The 20,939-nt window shown below is 40.8% G+C and overlaps 1 protein-coding gene across 2 annotated transcripts in view; it reads right to left on the bottom strand.

Annotated features, from left to right (window-relative positions):
• LOC111874792 (neuronal acetylcholine receptor subunit alpha-5) overlaps positions 1-19,003 on the bottom strand; it is a 23,223-nt gene extending 4,220 nt beyond the window's left edge. Inside the window, exons 1-8 of one of the 2 annotated variants that reach the window (XM_023870588.2) lie at positions 18,520-18,623; positions 16,500-16,660; positions 11,473-11,517; positions 4,062-4,171; positions 3,336-3,552; positions 2,073-2,238; positions 1,767-1,919; positions 514-689 (exon numbers count right to left, since the gene is read on the bottom strand). In XM_023870588.2, coding sequence (XP_023726356.1) covers positions 514-689; positions 1,767-1,919; positions 2,073-2,238; positions 3,336-3,552; positions 4,062-4,171; positions 11,473-11,517; positions 16,500-16,660; positions 18,520-18,571 — 1,080 coding nt within the window. In that variant the 5' untranslated portion in view covers positions 18,572-18,623. Of the gene's footprint in view, positions 1-513; positions 690-1,766; positions 1,920-2,072; positions 2,239-3,335; positions 3,553-4,061; positions 4,172-11,472; positions 11,518-16,499; positions 16,661-18,519 lie in introns of both variants that reach the window. The other variant, XM_023870589.2, reaches the window with a different exon arrangement.
• Between the last annotated feature and the right edge of the window lie 1,936 nt (positions 19,004-20,939).

Raw genomic sequence — 20,939 nt, 5'->3', positions numbered from 1 at the left:
TGTGCACCAGTGTTTGTCTAAAATATGAACGCAAATATCAGTATTAAAAAGAAAGCAATGAATGGTTTAATCCAGTACGAAATGTCGAAATTCCATCAGTTTTCTTTCCTTCAGAGACATAATAGGGCTAATTTGGTAAGTAGGACCTACTATCATATATTCATCATCTTTATTCTTAATTTTATTCTTAATTATTTTATTCTTATCTTTAATTAAAATTGTGAAATTTTATGTCCCATTTATTATTTAAGGTCATATTTTACACTTTTTAGGTCATATTTGACATAATTTTGGGTCATAAGTGCATGCATATATTTATAGTTTTTAGGTCATAAAAATCCGGGCCCTACTTATAACAGTACAGGGTGTTCAGTTCATTGCTAGACCGTGCTCCATGAAGCTGACGGCATTGTCGGGCACTGTGTGTAACGAACGCCCTCTGTGGCACAGCACGAAGAATTGCGCCAAAAGAGGAAGACCTCGTATTAACTCTTCAGACTTTTTTTTTCTTACTTGATGAGGGTGATGGAGGAAGATCAGGAGCTGTCCGGGCAGACTGTTCTGCACCTTCATGGCAATCCCAGACGCCCAAGAGGGAGGCATGGCTGGGCTCCTGGCCATCCATCGCACAAGAAAGGTAACAACCAAAGATATTCCGCACACCAACATGGAGTCCCGGTAGAAGAGCACTGCAGGAAACAAAATACACGTGCGGCTATCATACGACAGGAACAGCCTCGTGCTATTTCAGTAGGTATGGTTCCCATATCTGACTTACAGTCTTGGAATTCTCAGAGCACATGCCTTGTTATACATTAGTAATGGAAATGTTGCTTGCGATAGTTGGCAATTTCCATAAATATTAGCAAATCCCACAGCAGACCGAAACATCTGGCTCTAAAGCCTGAAAGATGATAACAATAAACGCACTAGATACTTACCATAAAATCTTCTTCAGGGAATTTAAATGTCAGTCAGTATTCTGACCGCTGGAATAAAATCCTTCCTTATTGAATGAGAGCAGTCACCGTTGTTAACGCTGTAAAGGGCAGTGGTAATTATGCATACCTATGGTTTTTAACTCTACACTTCTTCTACAGAGAAGTTCTATGGGTATCGATTCTTTCTACGGAATTTATTTCAGCACCTATAATTAGCAGAATGGTCTTTGTAATAGATGAATTGTGTGTATTTTTCGAGCTCTGAGCCGAATTTTTTTAATACGTAGTATTTATATTAGTTTTACGAGCTATAAGATTCGCGTAGTTATAGATAATTTCGATTCCTCCTCCCACCTTGCCTGGATACTGAAGCACTGCAAATCTTTAGAGATTAAACTCGCATGAGACGATAACAAAAGCAAAAACAACGTTGTGTGTCACGTCACGAAGTCATGTACACAACGTAAATCTTTCTTGTCCCTGCAGATTCGACACCAACAATATTTAAAATGTGGTAGGATTTGAGGTCCTCAAATCAGTAGCTAAGAAAGTTCTATCTTCTGGGATATAAAGTCGTAAAATTCGTTGCAAGTCAACAAACGTTTCAGAAGAACATGTTACCTCCACCTGTAGGGCCGAAAAAGAAACTTGGTACCTGCTTCACGTTGGCTTCTTGCTTGATTTATTCTTCGATCCTGAAGATGTAGCCGACATGTTCCTCTGAAAGTCTGTTTACTTTCATTGGACTAAACCGCTTCATATCCCAGAAAGTCGAACTTTCTCAAAGAGATTTAAAGTTCGCAAATATTAAAATGAGATTCTTACCTATTAAAGGGCAGTTGACACCGCCGTTAAACAAATAGAGGCCCATGTACTGCAGGTAAAGACTGTGACAAATTAAAAGTGTGCACTCGAGGCTTAAGCGGGTCGAAATTTCGGCTTCTATCCAGAACGAAGCCAAAGTCAGCACCACGAGAACTGCAGAGAAAAAAATACTTTTTACTGTATGGAATGGAGAAAACGTAGGGAAAGTCAGGAGAAGCGCTCCGGGGAATGCGACACGCCACAAAGAAAATTGCAGCCTTCTAGGATTCGTTATAAGCGATGTGTGTTTTTGTCCTGGGTACCCACCGAGTACAGGGATAACAACAGTGGCTTCATGGGTTGCCGAATGCCTCGCCAAGGTCAAAGTTACTTCTAAGTAGCCGAAACTGGTATTCTCAAACATCTCATTGAGGCCCCTTATTTCACTGCTCTGTAGTTCCCATTCTCCATTCGGCTCGTGGAACTGAAAAATCTAATTAGAAATATGCGTCATTAGACCCCCCGAGAGCGAACCGCAGCAAGTCAGCATTATTTCACTCAATAATTTACTTTTACTCAAAGATTTATTGTACATGACTATGGATCGAATGTCACGGTTCAGTGGATATGACTCTTTTTCCGTACTCGACAGATCTAGGGTTCAAATCTCGGTTAGAGACAGGTTCTCCTCAGTGAAGTATGTCGTGATTTTATTCAGGTCCTCTATATAAATGCCGGGAAGATATCTAAAATTATTATATGAAAATAAATTTTAGAGAAATAGATTATGGAAATGTTCATTGGACTAAACTGGCTTGGAAGAGGGACAAAATGGATGCTCATATGAGCACAGTGCGGAAGCTCCCAGTTCTGTACAAGCGGGAAATTTCTTGGCGAGGTGAGTAATTTTCGCCATTCCATGAAAGGCTCCGTATCAAGGCATTAATGACTTCTAGTGTACCAGTCTCCCAAGTGGTATAAGTTTATAAAGATGTTAGGAATGAATCTGTTCTTTAGCTCATGTTGATTGTTTTATCGATTCTCGTGCCAAAGAATTCTGTCTTTTGGGATATAATCTTGCAAAGTCCGATGAAAGTCGACAGACGTTTCGAAGAAACCCATCAGTTAGCTTGCCCTTCGACCCTGAAAATAGAAGTGAAATATTCCCCAGGAACATCAGTTGACTTCCAGAGGACTGTAGCGCTTTATATCCCAGAAGATAGAATTCTTCAAAGTCACCGCTGTGACAAACTTAGATCCCAAATTACCTGAGTCATTTTTCGATTCTGGTTCAACTGAAAAGATTTCTTACAGTCGAATAAAATTGGAAGATGAGATGGCTCAAATGTTGTAGAGAAGTTTGGGATGAAACGGTTTCACCTGTCCCGATATTCGCCGGGAGAAACTAAGGAAAATAACGAGAAATCTCCCTCACTGCAGTCAGCAACAAACCTAGTACCTTCCGAATGCAGGGTAAGGCATTACCGTCACACCAGACACCTTGGTCTGTCCGTTCGACGGTCAGATATTCCTGGGCTTCTGCTATCTCATCCTTTGGCCTATCCAGAGTTACTGAATGACATGACCCACCATATTGTCCCCGTGTACGGGGATCAGCTTCAGCTCTTCATGCTGCAGTCTCCAAGGGGCCAGGAGGGCCTCGCAAACGTGTGAGTCATATGGCCAGTGCGTGAGGTCCGAACGGCAATTTGTCCCGAAAGAGGACCACGAGATGCACGTCACTCGGCCAGACGATTCCAGGAGACAGGGAAGCACTCCCATGTACAATCTGTCACCCACCACGTCCCTGGAAGCAAGGGACTTCCGTACACAGCTTTGTAAAGGCAAGAGGCAGCAGTGTACTCCAATGAAACAACCCCATTCTGAAAAGCATTATCTGAGAGTTTCAAACGTCATTGCTCTTGATGTTCATTTATTGCAGGCATAAGCCGAGTCGCCGATCACAGTGGCCGCGCGGTCTAAGGCATGAACTGTCCCCTCTTGCTAGAACGCCGGGATCGTGGGTTCAAATCCCACTCAAATCATAGATAGATAGATAGATAGACAGACGGACGGACAGACGGACTGATGGATGGATGGATGGATGGATAGATAGGTATGAAATGAGACTGGAGCTATGAGCGGACCAAAGAGAATGGGTGGCCCTTCAAAAATGGTGGGGGGAGAATGCTTTGTGAACGGGCACAAAAGAGAACACCATAAGAGAAAAAATTGGATACATGGCGTCATCACACAAAAGCAGGGTCAGCATCATTACTAGACTGTCGTGAGAATTTTAAATCATTCAGAACTCACATTGTTACCCATCCAATCTGAGGAGTCCATAGGAAACTCTCGCTGGTGTAGAACCTCTTGATGTTTCCGTAGTGTGAAGGGTCCCACTTCAGACGTTCGTCCTCCCACTCCTGTATTGAGATCAAGCAGAGAGTTACTTACAGTCTTCGACAGGTATCGTAAATTGGACCCCCGGCCTTCTCCGGGTCGAATTTAATTTTGTACGAAGCTCTGGCCGAGAGACAGATCCACAGTGAAACATCTGGTGCCTATACAGGACAAGAGAAATTGCGGATTTGAATCCAGAACACCGGTAGAAATTCCAACCAATCAGCTTCAGTCGCTCGACCATAAACACCTTCTCCAGCGCCCTTCTTGTCTGAACAAAGGCACCGCATTGAGCAAATTAACAACCTTCCGAAAATTGTCAGACTTTAGTAACATTTATGAGCCGAAGGACACCGTATGGGGGACCTTTAAAGTAAAGCCGAGTGGCCGAAAGACACCGTATGGGTATGTGCAGTCCACGCGTGCGCACAGTGTTTTAAAATTTAATTTTAAGATAGAAATTCTTGTTCTACTTACATTAATTTTGGACACCAGCTTTATAAGTAGACTGTCTTCCCTCCTGCATCATCTAACTGATTGTTGCATGACACTGAATGCAGAGCCCGACGTCGCAATTCATGCACTTTGTCCGTAATTAACTCTGTTTTCCACGCGAAGCGCGCACACGCAATGTCTCGTATTAGCAGGAAGTAAGCCAGTGATGGAGAGTGGTGTCCACTATTCATAACGCTTAATTTCAACTATGCACCATGGCCCATTTTCGCATTGAAGGAGTCGAAATTCAGAGGCAGCTCGTAAATCACACCATTCAGAATGCGTTACAGTTTATTCTGAAGGGACTTCGAAGCAAGTGGTATGAGGTGATATTCCAAGAACTGCCTCTGTGTGGATAGTCCGACATACGTGAATAAACAAACGGATAAGAACTCGCCCACACTCGTGTATACAAGAAGCCCACTGAATGGAGAATGTGCAATGGAAACAAACATTCCCTCTCCTCCAGATAACACATAGTTAAGACCGTGAGTCAGAAGCATGCATTTATACTGCAGGAAGGTTTTGTGCGGAAGCTTTATGCATTTTTGTAGACAGACGCTCAAAATTGGGGACTTTTTTTTTAATCAATGTAACAATTTTTACAGATTCTAAAATCTATAAATTACAATATCTAATTCTATATACTTTCTAGATAAAAGTAGCGTTTATTTCGTTCCTTTATCACAAAAATTGTAGAAATCACAGCATTTTAAGTAACATGATTACAATTTGTATTAGGCCTACTCTACAATGGCGGGCATTTAAATTAACTCCGTCCCGCTGCCACTACCGGAATTTAAATGGCCCGTCCCATAAAGGGTAAGATACATCATTATTTTATAAATCATAACCATATCCAGTACAAAGCATGCAGTAACAGGAGAAAAACACAACACAGAACACGATACACAAATATATGTAGGAAGAATGCTCACATAAAAGAGGATTGGCGTAATTCGCGTGTTTGAGTGCGATGTAGGAAGTATCCTGAAAAGTTTTATTATTTCGAATTCATCGTCCTATATGACGAATACAGATTTTAGTCATTTTATAATGAAGACATTATGGCATGCAGTACAATAGTTTAACGTGCATAAAGACACCTGAAGATGGCACATTAGTGCTGAAACATGTAGCGTGGAGGTGAAGAATAAGGTGAAAAGTGTATACACTGTAAGACGGTCAGCATAAACCATGGACATGAATCAGTGTAGTAGGACGCTAAAATATAACATTGATTATACCACGCTAGGCTTATCATCCTATCCGCCTGTCGTCTTTCTTGTTGAAAACAATGAAGAAACTAGTGGATAGGCATATCAGGGACGGGGTATTGAGGACATATCCTCTACACCGAAACCAACATGCCTACCAGACAGGTAAATCTACCGAAAGTGCACTACACAATGTGGTAACACGCACAGAAAGTGCGATTGAACACAAGGATATTGCCTTAGGCGCATTCCTTGACATAGAGGGAGCTTTTGATTGAACCACGTTTGATATAATCAATGCTATGCTGTAAAGCAGAACTATAGCTGCTACATTATCAGGAGAAACCCTAGGGGCGTCCGCGTCTAGGGGATGTCCACAGGGGGGCGTCCTTTCGCCTCTGCTGTGGGGTGTGATCGTCGACGATCTCATGTGGGGAATTAATGATGATGGGTATTATACAGTAGAGTATGCTGATGACATAGACGGAAAATTCCTTTCGACCGTATCAGAGCGTCTTCAAACAGCTCTGTACATGGTCCAACGATGGTGTGAAAGAACAAGTCCTTCCATCAATCCCAATAAGACGATAATTATACCGTTAAAAAAGAAGAGAAATATAGAGGGCCTTAAGGACAATAAGACAATCCAGCTCTCCAGTGATGTCAAGTACCTTGGTCTAGAATTAGACAAGGGACTGACATGGAAAAAGTAGCTGGACAAAATCATTAACAAAGCCTATAAGGCTTTTTGGACATGCAGAAGCATGTTTGGTAAAACTTGGTGATTGCAGCCACACGTTATACATTGGATATATACTGCGGTTGTGAGACCCATAATTACTTATGGTGCCACAGTTTGGTGGCCCAGAGTTAAATTCAAGACAAGGAAGACAGAACTTAGCAAATTGCAAATGTTGGTTTACTTAGGTATCACAGGAGCATTTTGAACATCTCCAACAGATGCACTGGAGATACTCCTTGGATTCCCCCCACTGCATTTACAGTTGGAGGCAGAGGCCAGAGGCCAGAGGCCAGGAATCTACCGTCTCCAGTGTAGTGATCAATGGAAACCTAGATCTGATTGTTTCGGTCATGCATACATGACTCAGGGCATGAAAAGAACCATATTACAAATGGGGTCTGACAAAATGTTACTGAGACATGTATATGAAAACCCATTCACGGTCAGATTTCCTGACAGGAGTGAATGGGAAGACGAGTTTCGGCCCGATAGAAAAGGGGGACTGATCTGGTATACAGATGGTTCCTAGACAAATAAGGGCACTGGAGCTGGTGTGTTCTGCTATGGCACGAGGCGGAAACTTAGTTTCAGCCTTGGGCAGTACACGACAGTATTCCAGGCAGAAGTATATGCCATTAAAGCATGTATTATGGGGAATTTAGATAGGAACTATAGAAATAGGAACATTTGCATTCTATCTGACAGCCAAGCTGCACTTAAAACGCTTGACAAACACCAGATCAATTCAAAATTGGTCTGGGATTGCCACCAAACCCTCATGGAACTGGCCTAACATAACAGGGTACAACTGATATGGGTGCCGGGCCATGAGGGTATTGCTGGAAATGCAGCAGACCAATTAGCTAAAATTGGAGCGGAACATCCGTTCATAGGACCTGAACCAGCCTGTGACATTTCTATTGGAGTTGCCAAACAGGCAATCAGGGACTAGGCTAACATAAAACATAATAAATATTTAGGATCCTTAACTGGACTCAGGCAAGCAAAGGGACTCATATGAGTCCCTTTGCTTGCCTGAGTACATTTTAAATTTGAGGGAAAATTTTCCCAAATTAAATTTTAAATTTGAAATTTGAAAAAAAAAATAAATGAATTTTTAAAGTTGGAACTGAAGATTTTAAAAGTGCCAGTTCATGAAGGTCAAAATTGACGTGTGTGGGAGGCAAAGATGAGGTACGAATCAGACAAATATCAGCGAAGTAGATCCTGTTAGCAGCGAAGAAGGGAACAATTGGGAAGACCTGTACGTTTTTAATTTTAAACGGGGTGCAGTGTAACAGCTGCGTGAGTGCACACACCTGATGATGGCCGTTTGCGGCCGAAAAATGTAGTGTAGAAGAAAGCAAGACGAAAGACCTCCAATATATTGTTGCACTTAGGACGGAGTTTATATCATATTACACATCTATCCATTTGATGATGATAACTAGGGACCGGATATTAATGCAAATGCATATTTCTTTCTCGCAACCAGAAAGTATGCTCGTTTGGATATATGTATGAATTACTTCATTACTTAAATTTTGGACATGGTTTGATGGTGCATATAAATGCGTATTTTACCTTTTTTATAAATAAGCATCATATTTTCGACGATCTCTATTTATGCTGCATACTTCCTTTTTAAAAAGTTTACCATATATATTTTTTAATTTTATGTTCAAATTTTCAATCAAGGTCGTGTGTATACAATTTAAGTGCTTCAGAATTTTAACACTAATATACACAAAGAGAATATTAAAATTAAATCCACGAAAAGTGCTCCTGTTCAAAAATTACTTAGTGAAAATTCCAATAACATTTTTTCAGTTTTCCTTTGATTTAAGCGAAGCCTTTTTAGCGGCAGATATTCCGCTGTGGAAACTAACCAATCCTACTCTGAGAAACGTCACAGAGAAGTATACACAGTGCAAAGTGCCGGATGAATCTACTGTGCGCAAAAATTACGTGAAGCACTGTTACGATCTTACAATTGAAAGCATTAGGGATACGATTCAAGACAATTTTGTATGATTATCAATCGACGAAACACAAGATTGTGAGGGACGGATTATTGCAAATTGTATAGTTGGATCTCTTAATAAGAATGGACAACCTATCCCATATCTTCTTGCGGTAGAGCAATTTGAAACCACAAATAGCTCCACAGTTTCCGAATTTTTTATCAGTTCCATGAAGTTACTATGGCCGAATGGCATTCAGTATGAGCGCGTATTGTTTTTTGTGACCGATGCCTCAAGTTATATGATGAAAGCCGGTACTGCTCTTAAAGTTATATTTCCAAATATGACACACTTGACTTGCCTTGTCCATTTGTTGCATCGTGTTGCAGAAAAAATTCGTGCAAATTTTCCGCTTGTTGACAAGTTGGTATCTTCTGTGAAGAAGGTATTTGTTAAAGCGCCATACAGAAAAGACGCCTTTAAAGCAGTAGCACCGAGCGTTCCACTTCCGCCAGAACCAATATTAACGCGCTGGAGCACGTGGCTGTGTGCAGCGAGTTACTATACCGAACATTAAGAAACAGTTAGGAATGTCGTGAATACATTTGATCCCAAAAGTGCGGCATCAATTCAAATTGCCCAAGATGTACTAAAATACGCAGAACTAGAAACTAATCTTTCCTATATATCTGCTCAATTCTATCATCTCCCATCCTCCATTTCCTCACTGGAGGCAAGCAATAGCAATACTACTTTGTATCAGTCGTTAAGTGTGTTCAAAACCACTGTTTCCAAATTGAATTCGGTTCCTGGAAGAGTTCGTGAAGTAGTAAATGAAAAAGAACACAGCATTCTTTAAAAAAAATCCAGGATATGAATAAATTTGTGAAATTTAAAAAATTTTTAGCCGGTAAACGTACTGAACTACCAAGTAAAAAATCATTAACAGTGGAGCAAATAGCGGCTTTTGTACATGCACCCTTAAGTTCCTGCGATGCGGAAAGGAGCTTTTCCCAATATAAGAGCATCTTACGTGACGATAGGAGGTGACTAACTATGGAAAAATTAAACATTTAGTAATTGTAAACTGCAACAAAAGAGAAGTTGAAAGTTCGGAGAGCTAAATGTGAGTACAATTGGTTTTTTAAATTTTTAATGAAATATGTTGGCTTTGTTGCATGATTTGTATTTAAGTACAGCTTTTTATTTCAAATTAATCATTCAGTGATTACATAAAATGAACTTAAATATTGATTTGTTGGTCTTAAAATAATGTAAAATAAATTTTAATAATTGGTATAAATTTTTATGTGCATATTTCGGAAGTTTTTCATGCATAAATGCATATATATTTAAGGGATTATTATGGCATAAAAATCCGGTCCCTGGTGATAACACAAGGAATCGCTCATTTTCACTGTAATAATTCATAAACGTACCCGCAAGTTGCTTATGAAAAATCGGTGTGTTAGATATTAAATGTGCGAAGACGGCCCAAACTCTGAGGTTACACCTGGAAAACTTAGCAGATTCTGAATAAGTAAGAGTGGGAGTTGTGCACAGAATGTATTATTAAATTGCATAATTTTACTATATTGACCTTACTACCCTCAGCATACAGAAGTATTTGAAAGAAAACATGTAGTGTCAATTAATTCTAGAATTGCTTGTTCCGGTTTAGAAACGTAATCTCTCCCCACCTGCTAAACTTGGTTAAAACTGCATATAGATCATGAGCAAAACCATAACAAACAAAGACCGTAAATGCTTTTGTTACCAGACACATCAGTAGCAGGATAAGTAAGTGTATTAGTAACAGTATTATCCTACATTTGTTATAACTTTAGGGAACAAAAAACGAAAACGTAAATTTATGTTTTTTTCTTTAATTAGCAAAGATAAATAATAATGTTATACCTATTTTAATGTTTCGCGCAACATAAACCATTACTGTGTAATATTTGAGGTTTTCACGGGGGTGACTATGAAAAAAAGCCGTCTTCTGGGATGTGGCGCCGTGTAGAAATTGTGTTAACCCACGTTTCAGAGGAACGTATCGCCTCCATCTTCAGGGTAGATGACAAGAAGAAATCCAAGAGCGAACCAGCAGATCACCTATAGCAGACTGAATCCAGTCGAGTAAACACAGCTGTATATGAGAAGGAGAGAAGGAGTGTGGCCACATAGGGAAATAGTAGAGAGGGGGAGAGGAAGGGTCAGGTGGGATAGCCAGCAGGTAGTGGGCCAGAGTTGGCATAGAGTATGTGTTATGGGGAGAGAAGGAAAGTTAAATAGAGGGCATTGACCCTGTAGTTCGGGGGCTGCGATGGAACTGAGTGGCCTATAGGGTCTGCCTGCCGTATTTCGGAGGTTACTTGAGGGAACATATGAGAAGCTTCCATGACTTGCCGAGACAAAACCCACCTCTCTGTTCATATTGTCGGGATGGAGTTCAATCTCAATTACCTCCCTAATGATGCGATCCTTATAACGGGCCTTGGTGGCGAGGATGGAGGTATTCTGAAGCTCAATGCGGTGTCCCAAATCGATGCTGTGTTCAGCTACAGCTGACTTGTCCGGATGTTCCAGACGAATGTGCCGCTGATGCTCCTTCAACCTCGTGTCCACAGAACGGCCTGTCTGCCCAATATAGACCTTGCCGCACTCGCATGGGATACTGTATACACCCGGTGTCCTTAGTCCCAGGCTATCTTTCACTGGCCGGAGAGCACTCTGCTGTCTTAAACCATTACTGTTGTGATTTTTATGCTATTCTGTATCTGGTAATAAATGTATATCCTTGCAGCTTCATAATATTATTTACTTTACAACTGTGGGATAGTTGGGACGATGGATGGATGCATTCATTTTTCAGTGTGATAAGAATGAGTGTACTTTCCACTTACCATATAAAGTCCATAGTATACGTCTATTCTCTCGTGCGTTTCAGTCTGAAACAAGAGAATTTCTGAAGCTGAGTACTAGATATACCAGCCAAACCTCAGTGAAATATATCAGCATTAGATATTTCAAAGGAGACTAAGAGGCATGAGAATTAGACATAAGACACTTCTACCACAACTCAGTGGGCTTAAAATTCAGCAAAAAATATTTCAACGGAACTCAGTGACATGAGAATCCAACACTCGATACTTCAGCAAGAACACGATATAATAATATTTCAACAAACTTGAGTGCACGAATTCACACAAATTTCCCAGTTGGCTTCGCCTTTTTCAGCTGCAATATGTTAACAACAGGCACAAGCCGGAAGGTCGCGGGTTCAAGTCCCGATGAGGCCATTGGATTTTTTCGTTTGACCTAATCCTTCCAGCCTCACTATGACCCTGGGTCGACTCAGCCTCTAACAGAAATGAGTACCATGAATTAATTAAATAATTTTCCTGGGGTGTAAAGCGCGGCGGACGCGTAAGGCTGACAACCTTACCGCCATTTTTGAGCCGATTGTCTAGATAATGTGGGAGCCTCAACGTCTCACAACCCTATGGGCCTCCACGGCTTGTAACAGTAGTGCGATTTCTACGTCGAAGATTAAGAAGATTACGGCAACGAGGAAGAACCGTAGCGAGAAGGGTAGTCGTGCAGATCTTTTTGGGTCGAACACGCACTCAAACGGAGATTTTTTCTCGGTCTTCGATGTTTTCTTTTTGTTATGGCGTGAAGGGGGCGTGGAGGTACCTCCACCGCTTCCGCCACTGTACCTCTCTCTAGCTGTCGCTACACTTATCTCCTGCCGTGATGACGGAGGGCGAGGAAATATCCCTCTCCGTCACCCTGTTTAGTATGCTGCCACCATCTTGGTAATCCAAGAAATCTCGTACTTATCTTAGCTTGCATTACTGTCTGGGGTAAACCGTAAATCGCCGAAGCTTTGGGAAGTCCTGGAGTCGGAGGAAGAGGATAACACTCGTGGATATGTGTGGTTGAATGAAACTCGTACACATTCCTAGCCTATTCTATTTACCTACGTCTTTAAATACACTATATACATACTGTGCCGACGTTTGTCGGTTCGTCTTACATTGGAAATAATCCTGCAGTGTCTCATCATGTCCACCTCCTATCACCCTGCTGGGCGGTATTCTATGCTTGGAATCACTGAATGACCTAGCCCATCTGATTAGCCTATCTCTCCCGGGTTACACTTTACACTTTACACTTAATGATCATGGCTATATGAGATGGTTTCACTTACTTGAGCTGCAGATGAGGAGGCTCGCCATCACGATCCAGCGTCCACTCATGGCCACAATTGTGATACTAATGTAAAAATGACATTAATAAGAATAGTGTAATAGATCCGAATAGAATCGAATCGGATCGAATAGGCAAAAACCCAAAGCCAAAAAGAAGAAGCCCCTAAAATGGGTCGTCTCGGGTTTTTATAACCTCTGCTCGCTGACTCGTCGTATTCCGGGTGTAGGGGTCCTCCTACCCTGACGTGATTTTGGGTCGGTGTAGCTTGATTATTGGTTGTCAACCAAGAAGGGGTTGACTCTTTTGGTAGGCCGCCTCCTCCTACTCAGCATTTTCCATCTGCCATAGTGCTTATGACCCATTTCATATAGCCCTTCCGCATTGTCAGCGGTTTACGCCGCCGCGTTAACATTCTGATTAGTCAGGAATTTCTTGTACTTCCTTGCAGACCCAAGCTCTCCGGGCCATGTCCTTATTACTGTTCAGTTTTTTTGTTTTTTCCAATCTTACCGTCTAATTGTAGTGATTCCACATTTACCAAAAAAACTACATCTACATGTACGTGACCTTTGCTCCATAACATTTTTTTTTTTTTTGACAGCACAGACGTTAGAGCTATGACAACGGCCGTTACCGCCAGGGATGCTGTTACTGTAGTTGTGATTATTGTTATTACTTAGCTTGTTAATACAAACTTCTTGATTGGAAGTCAAGTATACTCATTATATTAGATAAGTTTATTTTATCTTCCTCATCAATAAATCGAGATATATAGGAACAATCACACTACGTCTACGAAGGGTCAGTATCATGCGGCCGCTTCAAACTCGAAGTGGTGGTTTGACGAGAAATGCAGGTTTATTTGAACCAGCTAAAAATTTTAATTCCGGTTGGTACTGCAATAATTATCGTTGCTGATGTAAAGTAGGCTGGTGTATCCACGTCTATTCCCACTGTAAATATGTGGTGCGCCCATACTACTAATCCTAGAAGACCAATTGCTAATATAGCAAAGACTATTCCCAAGTTTCCAAAAGCTTCCTTCTTACCTCTTTCATGGCAGATGATGTGTGAGATTATGCCGAACCCTTTAATACAGTAAATCTTATTTGATGTACAGTAATCAAATGTTGAGTAATAGTATTTAATATTAAATATAATTACTTATATATAATTTATATATATACATATATATAATAAATATAATTTACTTCAATTTTACGTTTACCCGCAATGAACTGCCGGCATGGGAAATTCCTTGACAACAATTACAAATCTAGTCAAGAAATAATCTGTGTTTCATAAAAACGGAAGCTTCATTACTGTGTTTACAGAGGCCTACACTTGGATTTCGTTTTGAGCCAGTGGAATTCAGTCTACACCGAAACTGGCCAATTACTCACTCACGTAAAGCATATCCAGCTCATGCCACCCGCGTTTCTACAGAGGCAGTTAAGGGTATAACGTAAATATGATGTAAGGAATGTTTAAAAAAGCAATATTGTATCTCACTTTTTAATAATTACTAGCTGTACCCGGCCACGCGTTGCTGTGGCAGATCGAGTGAATTCAAAAAGTCTGTTGGATAATTAACCGCTTCATCTACTTCCACAACAGTGTCGACGGACTTGTATGTGACTGCCTCGCATTGAATGTTAGACTGAATGATATTGTTAAGTTCATAGATGTCTTTGTTCTTGGCCGCAAGAATAGCTCGTTCACTCAGCCAATCGTGATTCTTATAATTGGTTTGAATATTGGGAAATACTCTTCAACCAATTCTTCTTTTGACGTCACTAAACTGCAGAAGTTATGAGGCAATGAAATTCGTCCTGAGGTCAGATCAACCGGCACCTTTTCGTTCCCAATTACCAGCAATTGATGTGAGAATATCTCAGCTGATCGATGGTTTTTCAGGTGGACATGCATATTTGAAGTTAATTTTAACGTCTTTACGTGTCGCCACAAAGTAGAGTACTTCAGGAAAGCATTTATTTCGTCCGCTGGTGTCGATCGAGGAATTACAGGCAATGTTTGCCTGAAATCTCCTGCAAGCAATATTAATGCGTTCCCAAATGGTCTGATGTGTCCACGCAAATCTTGCACTGATCGATGAAGAGCCTCGAGCGATTTTTTGTGCGCCATTGTGCATTCATCCCAAACAATAAGTTTGCATTTCTGCAATACCCTTCCCATGCCTGATGCTTTGGAAATGTTGCACGTGGGAGTTTCAATGAATTGCATGTTCAATGGCAATTTCAAAGCGGAATGAGCAGTTCTTCCACCCGGTAGCAATGTCGCAGCTATTCCGGACGAGGCAAGAGCTAAGGCTATGTCATTTTGGGATCGAATTGCTGCCAGAGTCATCTAATTAGGAACGTTTTACCAGTTCCTCCTGGCGCATCTAAGAAGAAGAATTCTGCAACCCCGTTATTGACAGTTTGCATTATTTGATCGTAAATGCCTTTTTGTTCAAGCGTTAGCTTAGGAATATTTGATTGCACATACGACAAAAGATCACCCGTGTTGTAATTTTGTTCACGACGCAATTCTACATTGAACGAAGCAGCATCAGATCGATTCGGTGATGGCATTCCCAATTGATTGAGAACTTTGTTCGCGATTTCTAAGCACAAATCTTCAATCATTATCAACGCTTCGTTGCAGATTTCTGCTGTAAAATCCATGTTCATATCGGAATTTTCCTTGCGTATTCGACGGAAGATATCTTCAGCCATGTGTGATTTATATTTCTCCCACAACTCTGTTGGAGATGAAGGAGTGCAGGTGGTCCATATGATTGCAAACAATGCACGAATTTGATGTGGATGTGACGTGTTGCACGCGTCAGTAATGATGTAGCGTGTTTGGGTATGTCACCCTACAAATAACTTTACGCCGTATTAATTATAGCGAATCTTTATTGTAATCCACTTGCACACTTTACAAATATCGCCACTTGCAGTATTAGAGTTACTGGTTACACAATCTCTCGACCAATACTTCTGTATCTCTTGGCGTCTAGGTTCCAACCTTCTTTAGCGGCAGCTATTCCAAGAATGACTGGGCGAATGAATTCAATCCCCTTTTATACCCTCGGCCGCTGCTATGCAAATGAACCTTTGTCATAACCGCGGAAACGCTGCTTTGTTGATTCCGCGATTCCTACGCAACGACACATTGTTATTGCTTTGTCTCTGTGGGAACGCTCCGTGTATTCGCCGTAACCGTGGAGATTCGATACAGTATCGCTATTGTTACTTCCTATGCAACATGTCTGTTGTAGCGTTTCCATGGGGGTGACTCTTCTGAATTCCAAATTCCAATTCTGTTTTTCAAAAGAAGCATGTTTTAACCTGTCACAGGTGTGACATCTATATAATAGGTATATAAAAACACGCGCGCCTTCGAATGCAACGTTGTTTCAAAATTTCGAAGCAATCGGTGAAGAACTCTCAGAGGTTTAAGATCCTGAACGAACGAACATTTACATTTTTATTTATATAGATTAACTAACTCATGAGTAAAAAATTAAAATTATGCAGGAACGTGTACAGTTACACTGGTGTGCTGTTGGTCCTGCTGACCTGTAGCGATGTAAAGTTACTTACAAACGTAAAACGACCTAGGAACATGTACAGTTACACTGGTGTGCTTAGTTACAAATTTAAAACGACGCAGGAACATGTACAGTTGCACTGGTGTGCTTACTTACAAATGTAAAACGACGCAGGAACATGTACAGTTGCACTGGTGTGCTGTTGGTGCTGCTGACCTGTGGTCTAGTGCTGCTGTCGTATCCACATAAAAGTTCTTTCTTCAACCGAGACAGATGCGACTCGGGTTTCGAAATTCTACACTCTCTTCCTTGGCATCCTGTACAGGAGCACCGCTGAGATGAGCTTAATGCATGGGAGTGCGAACAAAGTTCTAAACGTTACATGACGATTTCGAATTAAATCACTTTCTTCACTGAGTGAACGCTTTTCAATCGTTGTTTTCTTTACATTATTGGGCAATGATTATTCAATATATCACAGCTGTGTGTCTTTGGTTTATTTAACATAATTTCTCAACTGCTTATGTCACATAGCGTCTAAACTGAGAATTATTGTGAGTTATAAATTGGGAAGAACACAGCAGAAGATGTTCCTACATCACTGTAAACGTAACGTGTCAGCATCTTTCTCTAGTGACTGAGGTAAATCACGAAAACCTTCACCTCACCTGCGAATATAACGCTGATCGGACTTGATAAGGGGGGGCGTGCTGCACACCAAGCCACGACAATTGAGCCATAATAAGTGCTAAACTGTCTTAAATTCTTACAATTTTGGAATCGATTATTTCATATTTTTTAAACCAGAGGTAATAAGCCTATTCTCTTGAAATTTGAGCTGACCTCAAACTGAAGTTCCAAAAGCGTTAGTTGAAATTAATAATGTAGGAATATCTTGATAACCTAAAATTCTAGCGCACAATTTTATTGTATACATCTTTTGAGTTTGATTTGTTTCATTCTGGTCCGTCACACTAGCAATTACAAATATAAATCACTCCGTCCAATGTGACCTGTAAGTTTTTACTACATGAAAACTTAACACCCTTACATGTTTCGGTCTCTGTGGACCATCCTCAGAGGGCAAACATCACTACAAATAGGAAACCACCATCACATAAGTTTTTACACGTAAAGTACGTACAGCACAGCAGCCACGAGCAAACCCTGGACGATATAAAGAACCTCCACATCAAGATAGCCAGGTGGCACAATATCTGCCCCATATAAGAGGGGCGATGGGAGGACGAACACGAGCCTGCATGGTTTACGAATTTTAATTATTGACAATCCAAAAAACTTTTAATTGGCATCAAGAAATTTTATACAATTTTTTAAAAAACTTTACATTCCCAGGAAACTGCTGTGTTTGTGAAATGTTCTATCTAGTGTACTTTGTGTTGTAGGATATAAGTGTACGTACTTTACGTGTAAAAACTTATATGATGGTGGTTTCCTATTTGTAGTGATGTTTGCCCTCTGAGGATGGTCCACAGAGACCGAAACATGTAAGGGTGTTAAGTTTTATGTAGTAAAAGACTTACAGGTCACATTGGACGGAGTGATTTATATTTGTATACATCTTGTTAAACACTGGGAAAGTGCGTTTGAATCCCACTCATGACATTGATGTAGGCCTATATCATTTCTGTGTCTGATTAGTCATGTGCAGGTACAGGCATGGCAGTGGATCGATTTCAAGTCCAAGGAACCTAACCAACATCCTTCGAAATTCGTAGTATCAGAAATTATTTCTGAATGGAAATAGGCCCAAAGTTTAAGCTGTAAAAGGAAGAAAAAGATGAGTGTAAAATTTAAGAATAACTTCGCAGATTAAACTGATCAGTACTCTAAGTAACCAAAATACCATATTTAGATTTTCACAAATATAACCTCATCAAATAACAGTCGAAACTCTACATAAGAATTCAAAGTTACACTGACGTGCAAACATACTTGTATTACAGAGTGTGTATCTGTTATAAGTTGGTACACATCGATATACGTAATATTACCGTATTTTCATATTCTGAAAACATGTTATCGCTCTGAACTTTCATTAAGATACGAAACTAGTTAAAAGCCCCACATTGCAGGTTAAGTTGTCCCATACAAAAATCACTTGCGATGATATGTAAACAGACGGTTCTGAGTGATGGAACGGGAAACAGCTTACCTGCTTGTAGACACATAAGCAAGAAGCAAATACCGATTGCATTTACGTTCATCTCCGCGTAGTGACCGCCTGGTAACTGCAGTATCTCACAATGCGTCCACCTCCCCCCACCCCCCTTCGCGCTGAATATCATGAACGCCCACACTTGTGACCTTCCCGCATCTGACGTAACGTACTTCTTGTTGATGACTTCTGCGGATTCCGTTGCATAAAGAACTTATTTTCTTATGATGAAACCAGTAGGAACAACAGATTGACACTTGTACAGTTAATCATCCATTTACGTCCATTATTCGAAGACGGGATAGCTCATTCGGTATTGGGACAGGTTACGGGCTGGACGGCCCGTGTTCGAATCCCTGCAGGGGAAAGTTCTTTCTCTTCTCCACAGCGTCCAGACCGGCTCTGGGCTCCATCCAATCTTCTATCCAATGGGTACCGGTGGATTTTCCCCAGAGGTGAAGCGTGAAGCGTAACCATTAACTTCCATCTAATACAGAGGACAAAAACGGTGGAATTATACCTCCCCCCCCCCATATGTTTTCATGGCATTGTTCTTAATTAATTTTGCATAGGAACAACTTTGTCCTTTTTACCTTCGTGTTCATTATTTTCACTAGCACACAATTCTATGCTGTGCAGTTTATTGGATGTAACATGAAAGCGTCTCTACAGGCTAACTGTTAACACGTACAAATGTTTCACACATAATTGCTCTGCATGCTTGTGGTCACTCTCCACACACGCTACACCACTAGCCATCGCCACCAGATCGACCGCCAAACACATACACGTACTTCGCGCAGTAGCCATGTTGTTAGGCTACAAAAAGTAGCGTAACAAATGCTGCATATCTATTACCTCATAACAGAATACTACATTTACTCGTATATCACTTCAACCTCACAAGTTCGCACGTCAGCCATGATGGTAGGATTGGTAATGAAATAACAAAAATTGTTCAGGAAGGGGGGGGGGATATACACAGTGTGTCCAAATTCTGTTAGGACTGTGTTCATTAAAAATACAAGACGTGAATTATTTTTAAAATTTCACTCTTTTTATTCAAAACATTCTCCTTTTGAATCAATACATAGCTGGACTCAATTGAACAGTTTTTGAATACAGTCACTGTACTCCTTTTGTGGAATCTCATTTAAAACTGCGGTATATTCCCTTTTGATGTCCTGGATGGTGTCGTGACGGTCTCCTTTAATAGCCAACTTAACTTTTGGGAACAACCAGAAATCTTCTGGGGCCAAATCTGGCGGATACCGAGGATGATTAAGGACTGTGATCCCTTTTCTGGCCAAAAAATCACGCACGATCTTCGATATGTGTGGTAGGACATTGTCGTGGAGGAGCGACCAGGAACCTTGCTCTCGATATTCAGGTCGAATTCGAAGAATTCTTGCCCACAAACGTTTGAGGACTCCGAGATAATAATCATAATTCACTGTTTCACCTTCTGGCAGAAAGTCCTTGTGAATGATTCCTTTGGAATTAAAGAAAACGGTTAGCAGTGTCTTTACTCGACTCTTTTGCATGCGCGCTTTCTTTGGTTTCGGCTTCTTTGCGCTCAACCACGCTGCACTCTACCGCTTTGTGAGAGGCTCATATTGAAAATTCCATGTCTCGTCACCAGTAACAATCGATTTTGTAAATTCTGTAACGCTTTGGGCCGACCATAACGTGTCTTTGCAGTATTCCACTCTGGCATGTTTTTCATCGACTGACAGCGCGTGCGGTACAAACCTCACACAGACCTTCTGTTTGCCAAAATCCTCGGTCAGAATTTGATGTATAGTATTTTCTTTTTTTGTATTCTCAAAAGCTCCTCGAGGAGTCTTACAGAAGCACAGCTGTCTGATGCAAGGATTTCGGTCATTTTTTTTACATTTTATTCAGTGCGACTTGTTCTTTGCTTTGATGCACGCGGTGCGTCTTCAATGTCCTTTCTGCCGCCACGAAATGCAGCATACCATCGAAAAATGTTCGAGCGACTCAAACAATCACTACCGTACACACTTTCATCATTTCGTACGCTTCTCCGGCTGTTTTGTCTAACTTCAAACAAGATTTGATGTTGGCTCTGTTCAACCGCCATTTTCCGACGAGCGTCAGAACAGTACTGTTACATTCAAGGTCAGAACACATGATGCAGCAATGCTTGCGCTTTGAAATTATAGACAGCCACAGCTGAAACTTCAAGAATCTTAACGCCACAACTCGCCAATAGATGGCATTGCAGGGAAATTAAAAAAAAAAAGTTCTAACGGATGCTGGACACACCGTGTATATCCATTCGTCAGTCAGTTCAATAGTGAACAAGAAGGACAACGAAAACAGGGAATGTTGACTGAAATGATATAATTTTCTGTTTTCATTAGTGAAAACCAAACATCATAAAACGTTGTGAA

Source organism: Cryptotermes secundus, unplaced genomic scaffold, assembly GCF_002891405.2.
Source record: "Cryptotermes secundus unplaced genomic scaffold, Csec_1.0 scaffold1035, whole genome shotgun sequence".
Classification (NCBI taxonomy): domain Eukaryota; kingdom Metazoa; phylum Arthropoda; class Insecta; order Blattodea; family Kalotermitidae; genus Cryptotermes; species Cryptotermes secundus.
Note: the sequence above shows the minus strand (reverse complement) of the source record. Positions and strands in the feature narration are given on the sequence as shown.